The 25,916-nt window shown below is 40.2% G+C and overlaps 1 protein-coding gene across 1 annotated transcript in view; it reads right to left on the bottom strand.

The window, feature by feature from the left end:
• Positions 1 to 8,815: 8,815 nt before the first annotated feature.
• ldbr (lariat debranching enzyme) overlaps positions 8,816 to 25,916 on the bottom strand; it is a 34,708-nt gene continuing 17,607 nt past the window's right edge. The window contains exons 3-8 of the mRNA XM_080277794.1: positions 25,532 to 25,823; positions 24,701 to 24,925; positions 20,208 to 20,437; positions 19,386 to 19,722; positions 15,310 to 15,479; positions 8,816 to 10,755 (exon numbers count right to left, since the gene is read on the bottom strand). Of these exons, the coding sequence (XP_080133920.1) occupies positions 10,458 to 10,755; positions 15,310 to 15,479; positions 19,386 to 19,722; positions 20,208 to 20,437; positions 24,701 to 24,925; positions 25,532 to 25,823 (1,552 nt within the window). The 3' untranslated portion in view covers positions 8,816 to 10,457. The remainder of the gene's footprint in view (positions 10,756 to 15,309; positions 15,480 to 19,385; positions 19,723 to 20,207; positions 20,438 to 24,700; positions 24,926 to 25,531; positions 25,824 to 25,916) is intronic.

The raw sequence follows: 25,916 nt of genomic DNA, 5'->3' as shown, positions 1-25,916 counted from the left end.
GATGATGTTTGAAATATCCTGAGATGGTCTGATCATGTCGAGAGAACGGAGAACGGTAGACTGATTTGAACTGTATGTATGTAAGTTGAGGGGAAGAAGTGTAAGGGGAAAGGGGAGGAGGACACCGAGAATAAGGCAAAAGGATGGGATGGAGAGGCATATGAATGAGTGATGAGTTGGAAAGGGAGCAACGATGTCGGAAGACAGGGTGACATGGAATCTTTTTGATGAAGTCCATGAGAGGTTAAGAATCGAACTGGGCAGCTTTAACTTTGAGAAAATGAAGGAGACAGATGGATAGGTATAGTGTTTACAGAAGAAATTTATGCAACATGTGAGGTGGTGTGTGGGTCTGTACTCTAGAAGTAAGGTGGTGAAAGGAAGTGTGGTGGATTGAGATGAAAAGAGATGTGGGAGAAAGAAGACCTGTATTGACTGGATGGGAAACAGAAGGATTAAAAGTGTGGAGAGACGAAAGATAGTTATACTGGTACGTTGAAAAGAGGGGAAATGTGGATGAAGAGTCTGCGAGAATCCTGAGTGCAAAGTGGAAGTAATATTGGAAACTGTTTTGGAAGGTCAAGAGCGAGAAAGGCTAATAAGGAAGATAAAGCAGTCAAAGGTAAAATTGCTAAATGCTAGTGAAGAGGAGAGAAAGTAATCAGATGCCGAATGTAGAGAACGAAAGTACTGCTAATTTAAATGGCGAGAACAGGCTGATACCGCCCCTAAACCCATCCTTCCCATGTTATTTGGGTTAGGCTTGAACAGGTTAAAGACTATATTAAGTTAGTTTAGGTTAGGTTAGGCTAGATTAGGTTAGGTTAACAGATTAAGTTACATTATGTTAGATTAGTAGTAGCAGAACGACTGGGGACTGATCGCCTTGAAAGCTAAGTATGGCAGGCGAATATTTGGAGGAAGAGATCGGTAGATCAGAAGTTTGTGTGTGAGGGACTGAAGAATGTCAATATGAAGAAAGCATCAGGTATTGATCGAGTGTGTGGCGAAATACTGAAATGTGGAGGAGAGTGATTAAATAATCTGGAAAACTTTGGCATGGGAGAATGGCGTCAGAGTGTTGGAAGTCGGATGTAGAGTGTCAGTCACAGGTGTACTGTATATTTGTCTTCTTAGTGTAGTTGGGAAGATATATGTTGGAATAGTTGTCGAGTGAGTTAGTAGTATGACTGTACTGTGATTCTGACTCTAAACGCATTTGAGTAAAACTTGGACTTTGCTGGAAGAACGCAAGAGTATGAGGAGTGGAAATGAGTTATCTGAGAGGAGCATATGGAGTTACGGGGGGGTGGAGACAAATGAGGAAATTAAGGAGCGCTGCGGTGTTGATGTAGATGTGCTAGAGTAGGTTAGAAGCATCCTTTGATGGACTGGCCATGAGGAGAGAATGGAGAATGGGAGACTGACTAGGAGTGTACATGACTCAGTTGGATGGGGAGGGAAAGACCGATATTGAGATGGAAAGATTGGGTGGAGAGGTATACGAGTAGTATGAGTGGTGATAGATCGAGGGAAGGAAGCCTGATGACGGGGAACAGAGCGACACGGAGGCGATTTGTTCGTGGCCACACCTTGCAGGATTAATGCGTCTGGCTCTAGATAGACTGTCTCGTGGTGAAGGGGATAGCTTGTTCCCTCAGCACCTTTGGAAAACAGTTTACAATAGGCCTACCAATAACAGTAATAAAGGTAGCAGTTGTTGTTGCTGTAGCAGTAGTAGTAGCAGTAGTAATGATAATTATAGTAATAAATGTAGTAGTAGTCGTAGTCGTAGTAGCACTAGTAGTAATAATTATAGTAATAAATGTGGTGGTAGTAGTAGTAGCAGTAGTAGCAGCAGCAGTTGTAATGATAATTATAGTAATAAATGTAGTAGTAGTAGTAGTAGTAGCAGTAGCAGTAGTAGTAGTAGTAATAATAGCTACATCAATAATAATAATAACTAGAATGCAGTCAGAGAGCGCATACCTCAGCCAATGTCATTACCATTAAAACGAATCTGGATCCGTGGATATAGGATCCGGATTCTGATCCGCCCCCAAATTTAATCAATTCTTTCTTGGCCCATTGCCCACACTTCCACAAAACTTCATTTAAATTTATTTAGAACTTTTGGAGGCATTGTGAGGGATACCCCGGATCCGGATCCAGGTCCGCCTTGGCCCATGGACCACCCTTCCACAAAATTTCATTGAAAGTAATTGAGAACTTTGGAGAAATCGTCTGGACAAACAGACACAATCATACGTGAATGTGTAACCTCCTCCAACTTCGTTGACGGAGCATCAATAAGAGTTTTTTATTCCTAAGCTGAATAAAATCGTCTGACGGTACCAACAATACGATACAGAAGACAGTGCGGAAAGGGTTCACTGCATCTATCCACGGCCTTGATCTATCAGTATAATAAAGTGAATCAATTTGATACTCGGGCTCCTATGGCTCACCCAGTTGAATAAAATCGCTTGGCGTTCGCTGAAATATAATAATCGAGTTGTTCCGGCCATGAGGTGTCAAAGGGAATTACATACCGGTATATATGAAGCAAGAACTAAAGACCTTGATATGAACACTTACCATACTCATGGTCGGGCATCTCGGGTATTCTGTTACAGCAAAAGTCAGACGATTTCATTCAGCCGAGAGGTGCTGGAGCCAGTGTTAATGCTTGTACCGCTGACCCTCTCATAGTCGGAGCAACTCTTTCATTCCAGCTAATGCCAAACGCTAGTACACAGTTGTGTTTTACACATATACTTGTTGCCACCAGACGAATTTATTTTACTTAGGTAAGATCACTCGTTGCGAAAACGTTGAATAACTCTTGCGGTTCGAAAAATCTCTCCTGAATAAAATCGTTCGGTGGCAGAAATTATAAATAATAATAATAATAAAAACATCTGAGTGAAATGGTCAGCTCCTTCGCTGAAAGGGGAGTCTCCTAGGCTTAATAAAATCGTCTGAAGGCAGTGTGAATGAAATAAGACCTCATCGGGATGAAGGGTTAATCACTTCAGTCCGACGATGTACACTATTAATTTGTTCTTGTTGCTTGTGGTACCAACATAATATATAGTCATCGGAGTGATGGACTGATACAGAATAACCAACTTTAAATTACGTCCCAGTAATAAACGTAAAATAATAGTAAAACGGAAGGTGTTATAAGCCCGATCACCTCGAAGAAACTGTTTAATTATTACTGCCTCCAGTTGATTTTGTTCACCTTTGAAGACCATTTATTGTGACTATTAGGAACTGTCTTCATTAATTTCTTTACAGCCTGATCTTTCTCCCTACGCTGCAGAAAATCGTCTGAATCTAAGTACATATGACGTCCTCAAGCTGAAGGGGATTAAAAGCGGTAAACTAAACAACCCACAATAACAGTAAAAAAAAAAAAAAAAAATGGTTAAATTATATCCTACACCTGGAATAAAGCATCATCAGGTACAATAATAATGGGAAAGTCTATCATTTGGATCTTTACTGCCCCACCAGGAGCGTAGGACCCTGAGCTAAACTTCCTGGTCTAGACATTTGAGGCGAGTGACAAGTCATTAGTCTCGTGTGCCAGAATGTAAGCAATAAACCCTAACCATCGCTTGGATGTAAGCACTTATGAATTACATCCTGTTGGAGCACTTTATGCCCAGAAGTCGGACACATTAAAAAAAAAAAAAAAAAAAAAAAAAAAAAAATTAACCCACCAGACCACCAAGCATCCATAAGGTTATATGGCTATCACCCAACACAGTAAAAGGTTTCTGGGCGAGAAGTTATTGGCTTGCAATCAGTGTAGAATTACCTGAAGCCAGCATTGCTTCAAGCGAATGGTCAGCAGACGTTACTGAATGGGTGATGGACACCCCCACTTCCAGCTAAATGAATGCCGGTATGTTCAGTATCCCACAAAACATCCGAATATAATAACCACCTTAGCTAAAAATATCCTACAATAAAAAGCCATAAAGTATTATCAAACAATGAAAGTAATATTAATAAAAACTAGAGCCATCTCACCTCAGCCCTCCTGCCGAACATCCTCTCCCTCTCGCTGCCGTCGGGGAAATGGGTTGACCCACCGGCTTTAAGGGTTCAGAGAGTTCGAAGTGGGATGATGCATGCAGCGGGGGAGGGTTCGAAAAATGTCATTGATTCGAACAGCCGTATTAACTCGTATGGTCGTTTCTTCTCTCTCATTTTAATCAGGCTAGCATCAGACGAGTTAATTTAACTTACAATTAGTATTAGGAACTGAGTATCAGTATAATCACCATTAATTCTCCCATGGTCTGATTCGAAACTGGATGAGGATCAGGGCGAGGGAAAGTTCAGCCGATACTCTTTCACGCATGTTCTCTATTTTATTCCATCTAACACCAGATGAAGCAATGCAGTTTAGAATCAATCCTGAGAGCCAAAGAGAATTAATATCGTAACTATTAACCTACTCATAGTCGAGTCCAACATTTATTCCAGCTGACACTTCAGAGGATTCGATAGTGAACTCGGCGAAGGAAAGTTCGAACAACGGATATCAACAAGCTAAATACGAAATGTCTATTTAACTTTATATTTTGGCACACGTCAGGCAATTTTACTAAGCCAGGGAAACTTAGAGCACAAGAATATTTGAAAATTATCACGGATAAAAAGACTTGGCCAAGAATTAAGAACTTTATATCCCATTCCAGCTTACGCTTTATGACCTCATTTGACTCGAAGTTTACTCAGAGTCCCTCATCATCTTAGTTTAGGTATTTTTTTCTACTGTATTTAGTTTGTTACCATTTTATTATTTTACTTCATTTTTTAGTACGGTTCAGTGAAACCTGCACGTTAATATTTCCTGGTAGTATTCCAGTCTGACAGGAGTATTGACATTTTTTTTTTAAACATCATTTTTTTTTTTTTCCACGTAAGGATGTGTGGTTGGGTCGAGAGAGAGAAAAAAAAAAAATTCTAGCGCCAAGCAACAATGGCCATATGGCATTCAGGCGGGGAAAGGTAACGACAGAAAAGGAAAGATGGTGATCTTAATATTATAATGATAGTGACGCTGAAGCAGTTTTGACGTCAAGTCGTGTTGTGTTGGAAGTCCTTAATCTATCGTGCCATGAAACCGAATGTCCAACCTGATGGGAAGAGTGGGAAAATAAAGGCCAAAAGAAACAAGGAAATATTCACAAGAGAGTGTAGACAGAATGGAAGAACAGGACAGGAAGGAAAGACTGGAAACAAAATGACTACTTTTAGTCGCCTCTTACGACAAGCAAGGATACCGGGGAAGTATTCTGAGAGAGAGAGAGAGAGAGAGAGAGAGAGAGAGAGAGAGAGACTGCGCAATAATATCACACAATGCTGAAAATACCAGATCCTTGTATGGGGGTATAATGCAACTGGCCTTTTTTTTTTTTTTTTTTAACTACCTGGTTATGAAAAAGTCGTTTAACTCCCTCCCCATCCCACGAAAGAGGGTGGGTAGACTGCCAGAGAAGAGCAGCTTCAATCTGCAGTCCATCGAGATAACATATCTGATGAACCTGAGGATCCAAGACTAATACCACTCAATCTCACATCTCAAATAGATTTTTATAGCTCCACCTCACAAGTATAACCATTTGCACGCAGCTTTTTAAACAAAACAAAAAAATTAAAATGGATGCTCAACCCGTCATGTGATTTACCACTGAAACTTACTTCATCCAACCAATCTGATCCATTGTCATCCAAAGAAGTTCTTCAAAAAACATACTGTATCATTGTTTTACACGCTCAAACACTATATTCATCCACCATCTTGACATACCACAAAATTCATAACCATTTCGTCACCCAATATACCTGTATATCCATTATCTCTATACAGTACATCCATACACCATCACAGCACAATCTGTCTACCCCTCCATCAAAAAACTTTCTTACTTCACAACCTCCTTGAACCACCATATTTCTCATCCTATCCACTATATGCACAACACACACCTTCCTCAACAGTCCTATTTCCATTATTCTTATTTCTTAATGTTCAAACTCACGATGCATGAAAGTATCAAACCAATACTTTATTATGGACACTAACACTTTTCATGCAATCCTCTTGCAGGCCCCAGACCTGCAACTCTGCTTCATAACAAAGTTTACCTAGTGCTGGTCACCTGCCTTCCCTGAGGGAATCAACTTGACATTTCTTTTGCATATTTACCTATCTTCTACTGATGCCCTAATGTGGTTATCCTTATTGATTCACCCCTCTCAATTCACCAGCACATCTCACCGAGAGTCGCCTCTTTCATCAAACTCTTAACTATGTTTAGTGCTTTAATACACACCACACAGATCCTCTAAATTCTAAACCAGCATGCAGACTGGAACCCTACCTATGTGCATTCCCTGGATATGTCTGCACCATCTCAAAGTGTTTTTGTTTACCATCATCACCCTCTGACACTTTACCCCTCTATGCTACATTATCCTCAAGTGCTTCTCTCACTTCCTCCTCTTACTTCTGTATCACCAGTTTACTGTTCTACTCTTTTCTTGCAAAAAATATACTGTCTCCCTTTACCATGAGCACGTTCAGTCTTACTCTCCAAAACCTAAATTCATGCCATTTTAGTCCAGTGTAATTATCAAGTGTTTCAGCATAATTCTCTTTATCCATTCAGAAATACCGCATATCACATCTTTAACTGATCTATTTCAAACGTGTCTGTTACTTTGTCTGTACCATCTATCTTGCTTATGCCCACACTTGTCTTGACAAAGGCCTTTTCTCATGATTATAAGCTTGAAATTTCTCTAGTTTCACTACCATATAAATCAGAAACAGCACTCTCTCTTGCAGGATTCTTTTCACCTCCATGCTGACCAACCTACCTTTCAGAACACTGTAATGTTTCCTGATTCCTCTTCTCCTCTGAAGTGATCCCTCTTATATCTCACACTCCAGTTTACCATCACCATCATCATCATCAACATCCCAACGTCTTCTTTCCATCCAAAGATGGGGTAAGGCAGGGCCAAAAAGCAAGAAGAAATAAACATGAAAGAGGGAGAACTAGTCAACTATATGCCCAAGGAAATGGGCCACACACTCACTCCCCATACAAGCCCCCTGAATCATGACTCCATCTCACAGCATAACCTTTCACACGTGTGCTTCACCACAGCTGAGACAGCCAACCTGACAATTATCAAGTTAAAATTGGGGGTGCTAACCCTGGTAATGCACTCCTCTGTACATAATTCATTTAACAAGTCTGATCACTTATTTACATAACATAAATCTGACTTCTAAATCTGTCAATCTCATTAAGCACTTCACCTCTCATTTGCGCTCTGCAGTTCATTCTGCTTTAAGTTCACAGTACGCTGAAGTTTAATGTATTATATTGTGCTCTTTCTGTCTCACTGTTTTTCATCCAGTATTTTATTTTTCCATCAAGAGCATAGATGCTAAGTGCTATACTACTTAGTCTGGACACCTAAGGTGAGAATGAACAGTCACTTTTCCTATAAGTAGTGGCAGGTGAGGACTAAGCCCACACCATTCTTTGGATGTAAACCCAAAATGCTTACAACACCTTGATCCACTACACCACCAGTCACCAATGTGGTTAAATAATTACCATCAAACATAATAAATGGCTTCCTGGGCTATGAGAACTAGTTACTCTACACAGGTGACAAACCTGCAGTAGTGTAGTCACTAGATGGAAGCACTACACCAAGTATATGTTGGTGTAAAGTATCCTTTCAAACAATATTGTTTTGCTTTTATTTGCAATTGCAAGCTTTTATATTTTCTTCTCATGCATACTTTTCCCAACTATATCACCACCTTGCTCACTCACTCTTTTTCTGCTTACAAAAGTTCATCATCAGCATATAAACAAGTTAATACTTCCTATGTTGCCTTCTAATTATAATTTAATTCCCTATGCTGGCTGTCATCACTCACTCCTCTACTAATCTAACCATCTACAGCCGGACACCTTTATCCTGGAAGGGATGGCCACAAACAAATAATTTCCATGTCATTCTGACCTCTGCCATCAGGCTGCCCTCTCTCCAACTCATACCCTGCTCAAATATATACCTCTCCACCACACCGTTGGTTTCCAGCTTCCCTTCCTCACCCTATACCTCATTCACATATACCTTCATAGTCAGTCTCTTATTCTTCATTTTCTCCATATGGGCAGGCATTGCTGAGCTGCCTACACGCAGTGGCACTTTGTACCGTGGGTAAAGTGTACCCTGGGTGAAGTGAAGTAGCTGTGGCATCCACCCAAAGCCAAACTTTCTCATATTTCCCTGTACCTTGCCATGAGGAATGACCCTAGTCCAACTCTGGGAAGGTGTTCTCTACCACAAGGGGGAACTGGTTCCCCATACAGTGTATATACTGTACTAAAGCTGCAACATGGACCCAAAGACGCAGTTGCTTACCCATGGTCGATGGGTTTACTAGGCCAAACAGACTTAGGTTAAGCAACAACAATCCACCTGGTCAAATAATTCCCAGGTACTTTTCCTAATGCTTTTCAACACATCTATACCAATACCACAATGCTCTTTCACTTCCTTATTTGTCTGTTTGTCTCTCTACATCACTCCACATGCTTCCCTAAAATAACTCAATTCCACTCCATTCACTCTTGACTTGTCTTTCCAACTACTCTGTCTACATACACAGTAAGCAACCAAGGTCACATAATGAATCTCAGTCTTACAATTGTCAATACATTTATACAGTACTTTCAACATCACTAAACTTCTTATATGCCTTCACAAACAATGACACACAAAGTGAAAGATGACTTTCAATCAATAAATCATTTAACTGAAAAGCATACGTCTCCCTTACCTTCACAAATACAGACACACAAAATGAAAGACGTTCTTCAAACAATAAACCACATAACTGAAAAGTATACCTCTCCCTTGCCTTCACAACTACTGACACACAAAATGAACGATGTTTTTCAATCAAAACAATATTTAACCTCAGTGTCTCCCCTGCTCTCACCAACACCAGCAAGCAAAATGAAAGGTGTTCTCCAGTAAATAAACCATCTGACTGGAAAGCACTGCACAAAACTTCTTCCTTTCACAGAACATGGCACAAAGACTGAGAAAGAGCCATCATTTAACTGAAAAGCATTCTCATTATACTTGTTTTTTTTTTTCACAAAATGTGGCATATATAAACTGACATATGCTCATCAGTCAAAACACAACTTAAGTGAAATACTTTCTCGCGGAAGTACTGTACTGTAGAACAAATGCTGTTAGTGGAACAAGTATGATGAAAACATCACCCCTCCCATCAGTATACATGCCTCTTCTCCCTATACTATTTTCAGACATACACAAGTATTTTTAATACAATATTTATGAAAAATTTATATACATACACAAATACATTTCACAATCACATTCAGTACACTTCATGAACCTAGTACCACACTCATCTGAACAAATTATAAAGAACAACAACATGGAACTGAAAAGTTGCAAAGAGTAGACAGAAAGACTGCAATTCAGGCCAAAAGGCAACAACAATGCCATACAAATGTAGTTCTCTCAAGGCTAGTGTCAGACGGCACAGGTTCACACAACCTTATATACAGAGCATAAACCAATATTCACACAAATTTAAACAAAACACAGGGTATAATGTTTCATCATTCACTTCCCATTTTTTTGTACTCTTTGAAACTTAAAATAGAGTGGCTGGTATGGGAAGTTCTACTAGCAATATTTGTGACCTTCCTAATGTTATTAAGTTATAATGCAAGACGGCTAAATCAGACAAGAAAAACAACTGAATCACATTCCAAGGTTCTGTTACAGGCTATAATGCTCTGTAACTTATTGCTGAGATCAACATAAGCATCAAAATGACTTCCAGTCTAATGGGCAGGTCTCCATATACTCAATGCTTTCTAAAAGCATACATTCAACTATATCTTTATAAAAATAGATAATTATACTCTTCTTTATAAAGCCCTATTAACTGTTCAGTCCCACTGCAGTAAAATATAACTTTCCCATTTTGTACCTTAAATATTGGATAAATCACCAGAAGTACTATATATTCATCTTTCCTAAATTTTTCACCAATATTAAGGGCATTTACATATTTAAAATACCGCAAACCAGTAACACGGCTATAGTTCTCAACAATATTACCAGTTCAAAAGTTCATTAATAATTCTTTAAAAATCAGCATCCTTACATAACTCTTACAAACTGCACTCATCACACATACCAGGACCGATTTCTGTGTCAAGTTAATAAGATAACGTGCCAACACGCCTGCGTGTCATTAACTCAGTACAAAGAAAATGCCTAATAAATCAACCTAAATGGTCTCATAAAATTGTCTTCTAACAACTTCATTATACCTATTTCCCCAACTACTATGCATCTTCTTCTGTTGATGAATAAATAGATTGGTTCCGCCTTTTGAATTTCTTCATTGACTTATTGGAAGTCACCTCTCTAATAGATGAGGAAGAGGTATCAAACTGGGGCTGAGGTGTTTCCTGGTCATCACAGGTGCGCTTTGTCTGCGGGCTCCTATGAGGACTTCCCTCACTCTCACTGAGGGAAGATGAGGCAGAAGAGGAGTCACAGAGGGAAGGGCTCAGACCAATGCCTGAACCAGAGGCCTTTGGTTGTGATAACACCAGTCCTGTCCGTGGCTCAACAGAGTGCCTGCACAACAAATGGTCATTACTACTAACAGCACAGCACAGAACATTATCATTTTGTATGGCTATATGGAACCCAACTGGTGCAAAAGTTACCAAACATGCTTAGGAGCAAAAGGTACATTTTGATGATACTGATATTTGCTACACCACTCAGTTACACAACCATTTACTCTGATATAAGCTTCACTGTCATCACAAAAACACGTTACAGCACTCAGAAGTTTTCATCCATACCAAACATATACACATTCCACAGCCTCTCCCATTTCACCAAGCCACACACTTGTTCTAGCTTCAAGCCATATCAATGACCCTTCTACATGTTTTCTCCACTGTCTGCACTGATGTAAAAATTTTCCATACATTACCTAATACTGTACTCTTAAAACAGGGCTCTCACGCAGATCTGATCAAAGAATTCAAGGAGTTTTCCAGGACTTTTCCAGGAAAAATAACCTGTATTCCATGATGATTCTACATCCTTCTGAAGACAAAGGATCATGTCTACACTTTAAATCTGCCCAGATGAAGAACAGATTACCTCCATCAAAAGTAAACCTATTTTGACAAATGAGGATGGTGTCATCCCCACATACCCTCAAGTTCTACCCACACAAAGTATAATAAAAACACATACAATACTTCAAATAAAACCCAACCTGTTTGAAAGGCCTTGCAAAAAAACATCATTTTGATGTATAAATTACCTCGGTATGACGAATATTAACACTGTTATGATTTTATAAGTTAATAATTTGCCCGACTTTTCTGCGTATCTGTCTGAAAACATTCATGTAAGTTGAGTCTGTGTGTCTGTATGAAGGCCTATGAGGCCCCTAGCTGACAAGAGTGTGTGTGTGTGTGTGTGTGTGTGTGTGTAATTCACCGGGTCGGTCAGGATCACTTGATGGTCGTGATCGTCAGCTTTTACCCTCCCGGAAGGGAGCTGAGAGCTCATATAGTCCGATCTAAGGGTGCAAGCATGCTTATATATGTGCCAGTAAGCAACCTACTTGTAAGTTTGTGCTTCATTATTTATGTGTGTGTCTACATGAAAGCATTCATAAAACCATATTTCACCATGGTTTTATAAGATACCACAATATGTATTCTGTTCACTATAAATTCCCATTGTATTACCGTACATCTGCTGTGATATAACATCCCTAAGCAGAGTGTAACAGTACTAAAAAATATGAATCGGGAGCAGCTCACATGCTACACTTTTGATGAGCAGCCCTACTCTACAGAAAATGGAAGAGGTGAATTTGAATGGCAGACTAAATCAGAATATTACTATGCAAACTATACACAACCTACATTAATTACTATACCAACATAAATAAATCAGTGAAAAACAGAATATGTAGCTACACATCTTACATAATTTTGAAACTGATGATATACGTTCAAGAGATTGCAGGACTTTTCCAGCACCTTCAGCTTTGAATTTAAAATTTCCAGGACATAAAAAAAATCAAGTTTTCCAGGACTTTCCAGGACAGAACTATTATTTCATTATTTCAAGGACTTTCCAGGATGCATGGGAACACTACTTAAAGGCATATTCTCTAATATGCCTTTTTACATTTACCCAACAGACTTATCCCACAATGATTTTTTACCTCACTTCACTCTTCTTCACTTTAGCATAGAGGCAAAATCACAGCATTCTTCCACCCCACTAATCCAAGCCTTCTGACAGATTTCTCATAGTATATCTCATGTAACACTCTACTACATTTCATTTTCTCCGCATACACCTTATCTACACTGGCTACCTTCCCATTCTTCAGCCTCTCCACAGCATGCACCTCATCTGCCACTGTCTCAGTCTCAGCTACTACATTCCTTTTCTGTGCACCATCAAATCCAATAATCTATCAACTGTTCTCTCATCACTCACTCATCATTTTCACTCATTATATTCTCTCTCTCTCCCTCTCTCTCTCTCTCTCTCTAGTGATCTCCTCTTCTCATCCCTAACATTTTCAAACTTTCCTTCCACATTCATTTTTACACCAAAAAACAACTTTCAGTCATTTACATTAATTTTCTTCCATGAACCCAGCCATCATCCAATCCTGTATTGCCCAGAGATAAATAACTGTCAAGACAATAAAAGCAAAAGTGGCCAGCTAGTTGCCTCTGAGCAACATTTAGTATGCAACAAACCCCATGCATCCTTTTGACCTAGACCCTCATAAGCCGCATCCAGAAGGAGCATCGTAACTCACTAGACCATCAGGCTGATATATGCTGGCTATACGGTTACCAATCAATGTACTCAATGGTTTCTTGAAGGACAGGAAACCATTTGGTTTGTCCCTCAGTGAAGCGCCAAGTGAAGGTATCACCACACTGAGTAAGTGGACGGTGCGTGCCCCTACGTACCACAACCGAAAGTCATTATACAGTACAATACGCATTTTATTTCTCTCTCTTTAGTATAGTTTTCACACATTTCTCAGCTTATTTATACTGCATGCCCTTTTCCAGAGATCCTCTCTCACATTTACCCCAAGTACTACTGGGCTACCACCCAGTGTAGTAAATGGTTTCCTGGTGTACAGGAAACCATTTGGCTTGTCACTCAGTGTACAGTCACCTATAGGCAGAAGGACGAGGTAAGAATGAAGGAAAGAAAGACAGATAGGGAAGGATGGAAAGAAGGAAGGAAGAGAGGAAAGGGCAGGCACCTGAGAGCAATAATATATCAAGTGAGTGGATGGTGAATGCCCCTACCAACTATATATATATATATATTTATATGCCTTGTTATTTAGTGATTTAAGGTGCTGTATATGGACATGGCCTATAGGGATAAACAGGGGGTGAATGGGGTTTCTTACCCATATAATATCACACCAGAATGCAACCGACCACTCCTTATATGTCTAGATGGAGCAGCCTAGCTACAGACCCCCTACATTCCTGATGGGGCAGAACTGGAATGAATGATAATAATGATGATGACATCTTTGCAACATCCTAAGTTTTAACAAAACACTCTTTGTATGCATACACAAATTTTAATGATTAATCTGCTCATACTTAAACTGTGAAACTCTCATGCAATACTCATGTCTTGGACTTCTCAGTGAGCACTTACAAATAGGCTAAGTAATGTCAGGCAAACATATGCGGTCACCTGGAGTAAATAAACAAATGAAACTCGGAAATGGATATACTGTAACGTACTATCAAAAAAAATCCATGGGTAATGGTGAATGACCAAATGGATGCAAATCAGTGGGAAAGAAGAATGAGAGAACAACCTCCAGTGAGTGTCTGGGTTTTGAATCATACTAGGTAAATGGGCTGGGCTGGGCTGGAATAAGGGATTATAACGAGACTGGACTGCACAACATATTGCTGAAAACATTGACTGAGGCACCATCACCATCAACATCCTGCCTCTTTTCCCTTCCACAGGTGGAGTGAGGATAGGTCCAGAAAGCAAGGAAAAAGACACAATATAAGCGTGAAAGAAGTAATTAACCATCCATCCATCTATCATCCAATCCTACGTTGCCCCATAAGGAGCGTAAGAGCCCGGGGCTAGGCAAGATGGTCCTGACATTCAAGATGAGAGTGACTAGCCTCATTCATCCCTGAGTGGCATTACATGAGCAATAAACCCCAACCACCCCTTGGATATAAACCTTCACCGGCCCAATCCGACTGGAGTGCCGTAATTACCCACTAAACCACCACGAGCCAAAATCTGGTTATATGGTTACCAACCAGCGTAGGAAATGGTTTCCTGGTGTACGGGAAACCATTTGGCTTGTCACTCAGTGTAGAGTCACCCACAGGCAGAAGGAAGAGGAAAGAATGAAGGAACGAAAGACAGGAGAGGGAGTGTACAGTCACCCGTAAGCAGAAGGACGAGTAAAGAATGAAGGAAAGAAAGACAGAAGAAGATGGAAGGACAAGTCCAAAAAATGGGTCCCACACTCATTCACCCACCATTCACGCACTCACATTCCTGATTCTACTTCGAAGGAACACCTTTCCACACCAGGGCACTCCATGATTACCTATCAGTAACAGAGGACACCAGTAATCTGGTGAATGGATTTTTTTTTTTTTTTTAATTCATTTGTTTTTCCTTCCTCTGTTCTTATTAAAAAAAAAAAAAATGAAAAAAAAAAAAAAAAGTCACTCCAAAGCATATCAAATTAAAAAAAGGCTGCCAAACCCTTGTCGTGCATTCCATATAAAATTCATTCAACCAATGTGATCCCTTGCCAGTCCCTAACCTCATAAACCTCCATACCTCTTTTTCTCTTTTACTCATTTACCATACGTATCTACCTTCTTGGTCTTCTATGCCTCCTCGAACCTTCAAACTCACTCACATATACCCCTTTTACCATTGTCATTTACATCTATCCCTAAATATGACCATACCATTTAATTACACTCTTCTCAACTCAACTGTCCACAGACTTCCTTACCCCACTGTGGCTGTAAGATTTCTCAAGGTTCATCTAAAATTATTTCAATAATTAAATTACAGGGATAAATAAATACACAAACAAGAACTTACACTGGTGAGCTGGCAACAGGTTGAATTTGGGAGCTTTCTGAACTCGAGGAACTGTTTCTCCTGATAGGACTCAGAATAAACTCAAATGATCCCTCTGGCTTGGTGGGGGAGTCCTCGCTCAGTTTCATTTCCATGATGAAGTCTGTGTTGTCATCATCACTCACATCCACCTGCAAGGTCACAATATTCTTGAATATTAAATGGAGATATTTAAGAAATATCAATGCCTGATGTAAAACTGGAATATGAAGACAATTATCAGGAATAATTATTTCAATTATTTTGCTACAAAAAGTCCTTTCAAGAAATTACAATGGACAAGGTTTATCCCCTGCTGGGCTGTTTCTTTGTAAGGTAATTTACCTCCCCTGAGTCACTGTTTTATGACCAGTTTAAATTGTACCTCATATGAGGCTTGCAGCTAGACCCATGCAAACCTTCACTGTGCCTCATATGAGGTCTGCAAGGGTTGACCCTTAAAAAAAAAAAAAAAAAAAAAAAAAAAAAAAAGAGTTATGCTGCAAAAACACACGTTATAGATCACACCAGAGGAGAATGGCATGAAAGAGAGAGAGAGAGAGAGAGAATCCTGAAGGGTAGGATAGTTAATATGGAAGTAGAGAGGGCTCAGCACAAAAAAGATGCTAATGCCTACACTTTTATTTACAACAGAAACATGGGCAACGTGTGACAGAGAGGTCTAAAGGTTACTGGTGCACGATGTAGAAATGACCAGCACAGTTACAGACGTACACAGGACGGGTGGTCTAGGTAACTGACATTTATGAGGGTTTTTCAATGGAAGAAAAAGCAATAGGAGTGAGATGTAGGATGAATGAATTCTATCCATCTACAACCAGATGCCATAATCCCATGAGAGGTGACCGTTCATCTTTGAATTAGTTGTTTTACAGGGAGGGGCACTAACCCTCTGCCAACCCACTTACTGACACATAGGGAAAATTATTGAACTGATAAACAAAAATAAGATGAGGTGAAATAAACATATTGCATTTGCAGAATACACACAGACAGGGCGTGCTGGTAAGGGGAACCTTTACACAGCAGCATGGCTGCCTGGTTATACAAACACCCCTCAGTCCCATCCCTAACCCCTAAATGGAGGATGGTGATCTGCAGATGGGCAACTTCATTCTGGAGTCCACCAGGTTCACACTTCAGATGAAAACTACTACTTCACAAAGACTGGGTACCAGAGAAAGAATTTGAAATAAAGACTATGGGTAATGTTGGAAGAGGACAACCACAAGTAGTACAGGTAAACTCATCCCTCAAGTTGTAAGCCTAAAGTGTTAACCTAAGGTTCTGTGTATATGGATCCACATGTGGAAACCCTCGGGAACCCATTATATAGAGGTAATGTGTTAATCTCATCTTCAGTCTGATCCTTAATTCCCTCTGTGCAGGTTCAAACGTGCTGATACGCTTTTTAGAGATATACTTTACCATTCAAAGGTAAAACAAACAAAACACATTGGTATCTGAAAGACTTATGAAAACAAATACAGTATTGGCTTGGGGTGAAACCTGTTGTCACAACCAAAAAGGCTTCCTCCCTGTCTCTCTCTCTCTCTCTCTCTCTCATTTATCTGTCACATGTAGGTGCTTTTACTGTTATCTTACAGGATTTTTTTTTCTTACATTTTGTTGGTTTACTGTTTTACTGCTTGAATACAGGTAGAAAACAGTCACAAATCTCTTGAGAAAAATGACAAAAACTAGCAAAAAAATGGGGATAAAATTACCCGGTACTAAAAATCTGAAGGTTACAAAGATCTCAAAGAATTTCCAGCTGAGCTCCAGCAGTGCATGGTATGTCAACAATACAAGCATAATGGATTAGGGTAAAAATTTATGGTACCATGTAAAACGGGTCTGTGCATGGCAGACCCGCACTAGCAGAGTATTGACTACTCATTAAATAAGCGGAACAGTAAACTGGTAAGAAAGAAAAAAGAGAATGATTGAGTGACTAAAAGAGGCATGTGAGAACATAGTATCCTGGAAAAAGTTCTGTCAAGGTCATCCTCTGTCAGGTGGTTCCAAGGGAGCAATGAGTCAGATACAATGATGGATTAACCTTGTACGGTAGTTGTTATGAGAGTCCTTCCATTGGAAAAACTGTTTGGTACTATTAAGAGCAAAATATATATCAATGTGGGCCTGAAACTGCTCTTGTTTTACAGAAAATGTTCACCAGCACCATTCAATGGACACAGTTTCAGTAAAACTTCATCTATTTCTATCGCTACTTCAGTGGTCACTGCTCCTCTGAACTGTCTGCATGGATCCCTCCACCATTACAGTAGGTGCATAGCACCTGTCTAGAAGCTGATTCTCATCACTTTTCTGTCCAACTTTCTAATGCAAGAGTTAACCATTACTCCTACTCCTTCATGTATGCAACAGGTAAACTCTCAAGCTGTCTTCCTGTGTCTGTTTCTTCCTGCTGCCTATGGCCTCCAGTCTTTTAAACTCAGTAAGTCCAGGCATCTTGAAGTAAATGGATTTTGAATTTGGCTCTCAATTATCTTGTTTTTATTTTTTCTTGGAGGGAACAATGTTGCGGACTTTTAGCCTTTGGTTCCTTCTTCCTTGAAAGAAAGAAAAAAAAAATTGTCCAAAAAGAAACTGAATTTGTTTAACAGCACACCAACTAGCTGCTGTAGTATGATTGCAATGGGAGCACTATTTATGTGGCAACTCTGAGCTTTAGTTCAACACTAGCCGCATCACACCATGTCACTCAGTCACTGAGGTACATGTGCTTGGGTGAACATGTGCTTAGTGCACTAAGCTATTTGTTGCAAGCTGAACAATGAAGAAACCTGAAGAGCACTGTGTCTGCATGAAATTCTGCTCCAAACTGGGAAAAACTTTTACAGTGTACAGAGACTTTTCAAATGTTGCAACAGGTTTATGGGGAGGATTGTTCAGGCCATACACAATGTCACAAGCAGTTCTAGCAGTTCAACACAGGAAGAACATCCACCAAAGACAATCCCAAAACTAGACGGCCTTCCACGTCAAGAGACAACGATCACATCAAGAAAGTGCATGCTGCGATCCATGAAAATCATCACCTGACTGTCTGCATGGTTTCCGAAGAAGTAGGCATCTGTAAATGTTCATGCCACATGATTTTAACCAAAAAACTGAAGATGCATCATGTTGCCGCAAAATTTGTGCTGCATCTGTTGATAGATGAGCAAACAGGGAACAGTCAGTGAGGAGCTCTTTGACTGTCCGAACGATGATGAAAACTTGCTCAAAAATTTCATAACAGATGATGAAACATGAGTATACAGCTATGATGACGAAACACAAAAGGCAGTCATCGAAGTGGGCTGGAACATCATCACAACCAAAAAAGCATGAGCTACTCAGATGTGAAGGTGATGTTGATCATTTTTTTTTTTTTTAACTGGAAGGGTGTCATTCATCATGAGTCTGTTCCACATGGTCAGACGTCAATAGTGAGTTTTACTTCAACATCTTGATGCATTTATGGGAGGCAGTGAGAAGGAACAGGCCTGAGGTGTGGATAAATAAAACCTGGATGCTTCACCACGACAACACATCTGTTCAAGCACTGTTCCTTATCCATGACTTTTTGGTGAAGCACAAGATGACTATCGTCCCTTAGCTGCCCTACTCTCCGGATTTGGCCCATGAGTCCCCCCCCCCCCACACAAATTGAAATCCACTCTGAAAGGTCACCGATTTCAGACGACAGAGGAGATAAAAGAAAATTCACCAAGTGCACTAAACACACATTCACTCGGGCACATGTAGAAGTGACGTGGCATTATATGGCTAGTGTCAGACTAAAGCTCAAAGTTGCCACAACACAGCAATCCCATCACCATCACGTTGTGCCAGCTAGTTGGTGTGCTTTTTCAGAGTTCGGATTCTTTTTGGACAGACCTCGTATTCAGTGAAAATCATGCTCTTGTAACCACTGGTTAGCCAATTTAAGATTCACCTAAAATGCAGATATCAAGCTATCTACCCTATCATATATATTTACTATAAGATTCAATTATCATACATACCTCGTCTGGAGTGTGAGATAACTTCGATGTGTCTAGGGTTATGTTTAGTTCAGAGTCATTAACACGTATGGGAAATCGCTCAGCTTTTGGAGACAAGGACTTCCTCTTGTGTCCCAGAAGTAGTGCCATTGGGTCATCAATGCTAAGCAGCTCACATAACAAGGTAGTCTGTGGGTTGAGGCGTGGGGGAGGCATTTGAACTGTCTCCATCCTTGGTTTCCCTCTGTTTTCATTGTACGACTCAGCAGTGGCCATAAAGTTGGTTGGGATTTTCAAGTCACTATTCATTAACTGTACTGTTTCCTCAATTTCTTCCTGAGTGGGTGTGAACTGATACCTAAAAAGAAATGTCATTTGGTCAATACAGTACAGCAGATTATTCTTTAAGGCAAGAAAGTTTTAAGCTGAGGGGTAAAATTTTAAGAGGAAAACTATACAGGTATCATACAAAAATAGAATAACTGAACTGTACAATATTGGGGGGGGGGGGGAAAGGAGCATATGCAACAGTATAAAAAAAAAAAAAAAAGTTAAAATATCCTTAAGTTATTTCATTCATGACATCCCGGGTTACAGAGACTGGGGGGGGGGGGAGTGCTAAGAGGAAGCACTGTAATGAAGATAATATCAACCTTTTCCTTACAAACATCTGTAACTTTGATCTTCCTATCATAAATATTATATAATATATAGTAGCTCCTCAGTTATGCACTCAAACAATTATAAAGTAGGAAGTCTAACAGTTAAAATACAAATCAGACTTTTTCCTGATGACATTAAAAAGCGTGTGGCTAATGCAACATGAATAATCTATGAAAATACCTTTCTAAACTGCCATGACCAGGCATGTAGACAGTGTTGGGTGTGACTGAGAGGAGGTGGTTGGTGAGGCGGAGGATGGTAAGCCATTCTGCATCATAGCTTAGTTCCACAGGCTGGCCACTACCATCCTTACTACTCTCCATCTCAAGTATCTGAAGGAATTCTCTCCTTGGCAAGCATTTGTCCAAGGCTAAAAATTTGGTTGCCTTTGTCTTACCAGAGCTTTCATCCTGTGTGTGTGAAAAATAAAGATACTAACAAATGCAACTTTTCTACCAACAATACAGGTACACCACTGATATTCCTGCACCTTGTTTAATCTGGCTAAAATTTTGAGAAGACACCTGGAATTCTGCAACATCCACACTTGTTCACTAGGCAGCTATAGATGGCATTATATGTGACATGCCATCACTTAATTATTTACACTGCAGTTACTGGTTGTGATCTCTCAATTCTGCATGATTCTTGGCTTCCTTAGCTATTGCTTCTAAGAAAGAAATCACAGTATTTGGAGCTTTTTTCAGTTACTTTCCTTACCTCTACTTATACTGCATCTGATGCAGTCTCCCCTGCAATATGACTCATGAACATTGCTGTGACTGGACTACTGTAGACAGTGACCTAAACACTGGCATACTGTACTTACACTTTAAAATATGCTCTTGTATTTCATCATGCTAGAAACTACGGGACAGTTTTTTTTTTTTTTTTTTTTTTTACACTGGACAAAACCCCGGATTTAAAGCGCATACTGTACTGACTAAAATATAAGACACTAGTTTACATCAGACATATCCATACTTCAACAAGTTTTCTTTCATATTGTGGAAGTATGCTGTAAGTGGCTTTTGATGACAATAATTTTTCTTTTTTTCTTTCACACCAGAGGAACAGCCACAATCCCCAATGCTGCACTTCATGGGTTAATTTAAGTTTCTAGGAGTTCAAGGTATTTCAATGAAATTTGCATGTCAGATCTGTAATGTATTATTATTATCATGTGACCTCAACTTGACTGGCAAAACGGATAATCAACCAAAGCTCCGGAATCAAGAATGGTGGAAAAGTCATAGTGTACCAGTATTACTGTTGCAACATTTGCAAACACAGATTGGCTAAAACATAACACAAATCCTGAAAACACAGTACAGTACAGTATGAATAGTAGGACTATTTTGCATATTATGCAGTACAGTATACAGTAGACTCTCAATTAGCACTAAATATGCTTTGTGCAGAAAGATAAACCTTGACCCGGCCCACCGTGTGTGCTTCCGTGCGTGTGTGTGTGTGTGTGTGTGTGTGTGTGTGTGTGTGTGTGTAAGAAAATAGCAAAAATCATCCCCAGTCCGAAGCCATCCTTCCCAAACCAAGGTACATTGTCAGACCACGCAAGTGTACACTCACCCCACCTAGTACAGTCACAACTTGGTATATGACAGTTTGGTATGTGATCAATTGACAGAACAATGAAGTAAATGTTGTACCCAGTTCCAAGTTAATGACTGCAAAATTTACCTACGTGATATCTGTGGTGGTTGCGTATAACAATCTCATTCATACACAGTGCCTCCTGTGCAAGCCAACAGTCAAACATTTGAGCCACGATGGCTGCCCACTGTTTACATTGGCTGTGACTGGCTCCCTTTGTTCCGTCTGATGCATACACAGCCATTGAAACACGACTGCTATCAGCAAATAAGAGTGTAGGTGCACAACAAATAGTGCAGTGTGCGGTATTAAGTGGACAGCTTTTTTTGTGCAACATAATGAAACTTGTGACTTGGAAAACATGCCTGGCAAGGATCGTCTAAGCCCTCCGGCAGTCCCTCAACCTCGGGAGTAACCCCTGGTGACAACTCGGACTGGCCTAAGACACAGTTCAGGTGGGTTGCAAAAATATTTTTTTGAGATTTTAGGTTAAGTAGCCTTTGACCCCAATGTATTCACCCTGAGCATATTTTATCAAACACAGTACACAGACCCTTACTATAATGGATTAATTGGGGGAAAGATGGATCCAACAAAGCCGATAATCTGTAATATCCAATGGTCTCGCCAAAGTGGGATTTCATGCATGTTTGAAAATAAATGAATACTATAGCATGTTCTAGTACTAAAAATAAAAACTATACCCATATTACACTAACTTTGCCCATACTTTCACCCTTTTGCAGCTTATTTCACGTCCTTGTCATACCACTTCTTCATGAGTAGTACAGTAGCTACTGTATTACTATAGTCTGTTATTGCAACTCAGCAATCATGATGGGGTGAGGGAAATTACAGGTCAGGGTGGAGCAATAAGGATAGGAAACACATGTATTCTGCCCCATTTAATGGACATTGTTTGTTACAGCTGACAGAAATCCAGTGGCCTTCATAGTGTCTGTTAAATCCGATATCCAGTCTACTAAGGTCCATTATACTGAGGCTCTACTGTATATGACAAATCAATATGCAACGAGTCTTCACATGATGTAACCCTATCGCACACTGAGACGTGGCTGTATGTGTATAAAAAAAACAGTCTTTTTGTAGGATTTTGCTAGAACAAATGATCATAATTACATCCATCCATCATCCAATCCTACACTGTCCCATAAGAGGCCTAGGAGCCCAGGGCTAGGCAAGTTGGTCCTGACATTTAAGATGAGAGTGACCAGCCTCATTCATCCCTGAGTAGCATTACATGAGAAATAAACCCCAACCATCTCTTGGATATTAACCTTCACCGGCTCAATCCGACTGGAGCGCCGTAATTACCCACTAAACCACCTGGTGACAAATTTGGTTATATGGTTACCACCCAGCATACTAAATGGTTTCCTGGTGTACAGGAAACCATTTGGCTTGTCATTCAATGCAGGGTCACCCACAGGGAGAAAGAAGAGGAAACAATGAAGGAAAGAATGACAGAAGAGGAAGTGTAAAGTCACTCATAGGCAGAAGAACGAGAAACGAATGAAGGAAAGACAGAAGACGATGGAAGGAAAGAAGGATGGAGGAGAGGAAAGGGCAGACATCTGAGAGCAGCACGACATCGAGTGAATGGATGGTGAGCGCCCCCACCTACCAAAATTCCACACACCTAAAATTATGAGATGTGAAATGGTCTGTTTACACACACACACACATCGCTTGCTGCCTGCCTCTCATCTCTCTCACCTCATTGTTACCACTCGCTACAGTAAGTACTTTTTCTTCTGTCAACTAATATTCATTAGAAACAAATGGTAATAAATCAACAAGGTTGAAATCACAGGATGTGAAATGGCCTGTTTACACCCACATGCACGCACGCTCGCATGCACACGAGCACTCACACGCACACACACACACACACACATACACACACACACAGTTTGCCACCTGCCTTTTGTCTCTTGCACCTCACTGCCACCACTCACTATGAATTTTTCTTCTTTCAACTACATGTTTTGTTACTTTAAGCTACCAAAGGTTTTTCACCTACCTTTTGGCAGATAAGTCATCATCTGAAAATACTCCTTTCCCTAACACCCAAACATCGCTCTGTGCCATCACGGTAAGTGATCACCACTTATTTACCAGTTTGGACACTCTTATTAACCTTTCTTAATGCTCAGTGATGTTCCTAGAAGTTGTATGTTCAGGGAGCTCTTGAATCTCCTGACATTGAGAGGGCTCTCCCTACATGCTAAGGGGTCTTTGTATGCTGCATGTGTTAGGAGTGTAATACTGTATGGTAGTGAGACCTGGGCAGTGAAGAAGGAAGATATTCGCCGGCTCAGACGTACAGAAATGACAACGATTAGGTGGATGTGCAGTGAGTCCCTGGGTCCAAGGCTTGGATGGGCTTGGTTTACGATGGAAGAGTTGAGAGGTAGGATGGGACTGGAGTGTATTGGTGCTGTGATGAGGAGAGGTAGATTGAGGTGGTTTGGACATGTGGAGAGGATGGGGGATGATAATTGGGTGAGGAAGGTGAGAAGTGTTAATATTGGGGGTGGGGTTATGAGGGGTAGACCGAGAAAGACATGGGACGAGGTCATTAAGTGTGACCTTAGGGTTAAGGGACTGAACAGGGAGGCTGCAATGGATCGTGCAGTGTGGAGAGCCGCCATTAGGTGACCAAGGCCGACACATGCAAGCATGCTGGAGCCTTTAAAAACGAAACGAAAACGAAACTACAATGAATGTCAGATATGATCAGGAAGGGGTTAAAATTTTTCAAAAGGACCAAAAGGTGACTTTGAAAATACTGGAGGGATTTCAATAAGTAAATCAGCCATACAACATGAATTTCAATTGCGCAATTTGTGTGGAAAAAATTCCCGGATACATTAGCCTTACAAACTAAGGGTCTACTGTACCAAGCCAGACGGCAATTATTAGCCTGGTACCAACAAAAATTACAAAATTAATTGCCTATCAATTCTGCACATTGCTTCAGCTAGCTCTAGCTGAAAAAAATAAGTACACCAAGATAGCATAATGAAAGTACCCACCATGTGATGTACAAGAGCAGGAAACTTGACATGGAGATGACCTGAAAACCAGTACTTAGGCCGTAATTTCTTGAGCAAGTCTTCAGCTGCCCGGGAGCCAAGTGCACTGTTCTGGATCTCACTACGAAAGTGCTGCTTCATTTTCATCAGCCGCTCCTTGGGGCCATGGTGGTACACTCCCCGAGGCCAATCGTGGGACATGAAGATATCATGACTACCGCTTAACTGAAAAATGTTAATCTCTGTAAGTCATCATATCTTATTTGCAGAGTACAATTCAGTGGACCGGTATAATTTCAAGATACAAGGTACAGTACTTCTAAGATACACTACACAGAGATAAAAATGAAGCAACCTATAGATTTAAATCAGCACTGAACTGTACAGTAAGCATACTTTGTTTTGTCCCTAACTGAACTTAAAGGACACTGATACCGTATATGGTAATGGAATCAATGAAATATCAGTCCTATTTATTACGTATAAAACAATATGCCAGACAGCAAACATCCAGTTTTGCCATTTTCATTACGCAAAATGATATTATTACAATAATGATCTAAACTTCATACTAACACTGATATTATAACCCTGAAAAAATAAATAAATAAAACAATGGAAAGCTGGAAAGTTCAAGAACAAAGGGAGCTTACTGTTTTATGGTTCAGGATGTGAAGCATTATGGCTAACAGAAGTTACTTTCATGCATGATTTCTGGTCCTACTAAGGCTACGATGATAAAGACACTGTATTCAGACACAAAAACAGATAATGGTAGCACAGAACACCACCAGTAAAACCAAGTTCCTCACATGGCCATAACGACCTCACCTGTTTAAGCCTAAACACCTCAAGGTTTCGAACATGATAAACACTGCGCTTTGAATCTTCAGTATAAGGTGATTTTTCAAAGTGCCCCTTGAGGTAATCTGGGCCTTTATATATCCCCGAGAGGCCCCCAATACGCAGCCCACCGACACTGACTACGCCGGCATAGCCCAGGTAGTAAATGTTAGGAGCCACCCACCCTCCATAGGGGAATTCTTGCAGGTAATTAGACGCTTCATGGTTGCCCCCAATGAATATCGTCAACACTGGGGCTTTCTTCTCACCTGAGTGATATCTGTAAGCCCAAAATACAATATGAAAAACATTTATAATTCACTGAATACTTATTCATTAATAAATGCAGATGGGACTGCCACAGAGTTATTCA

Source organism: Coenobita brevimanus, chromosome 71 (genome assembly GCF_032717465.1).
Source record: "Coenobita brevimanus isolate Jiangsu-jjx chromosome 71, ASM3271746v2, whole genome shotgun sequence".
Classification (NCBI taxonomy): Eukaryota; Metazoa; Arthropoda; class Malacostraca; order Decapoda; family Coenobitidae; genus Coenobita; species Coenobita brevimanus.
The sequence above is the reverse complement of the archived record's forward strand: the minus strand, read 5'-3'. Positions and strand labels throughout refer to the sequence as shown.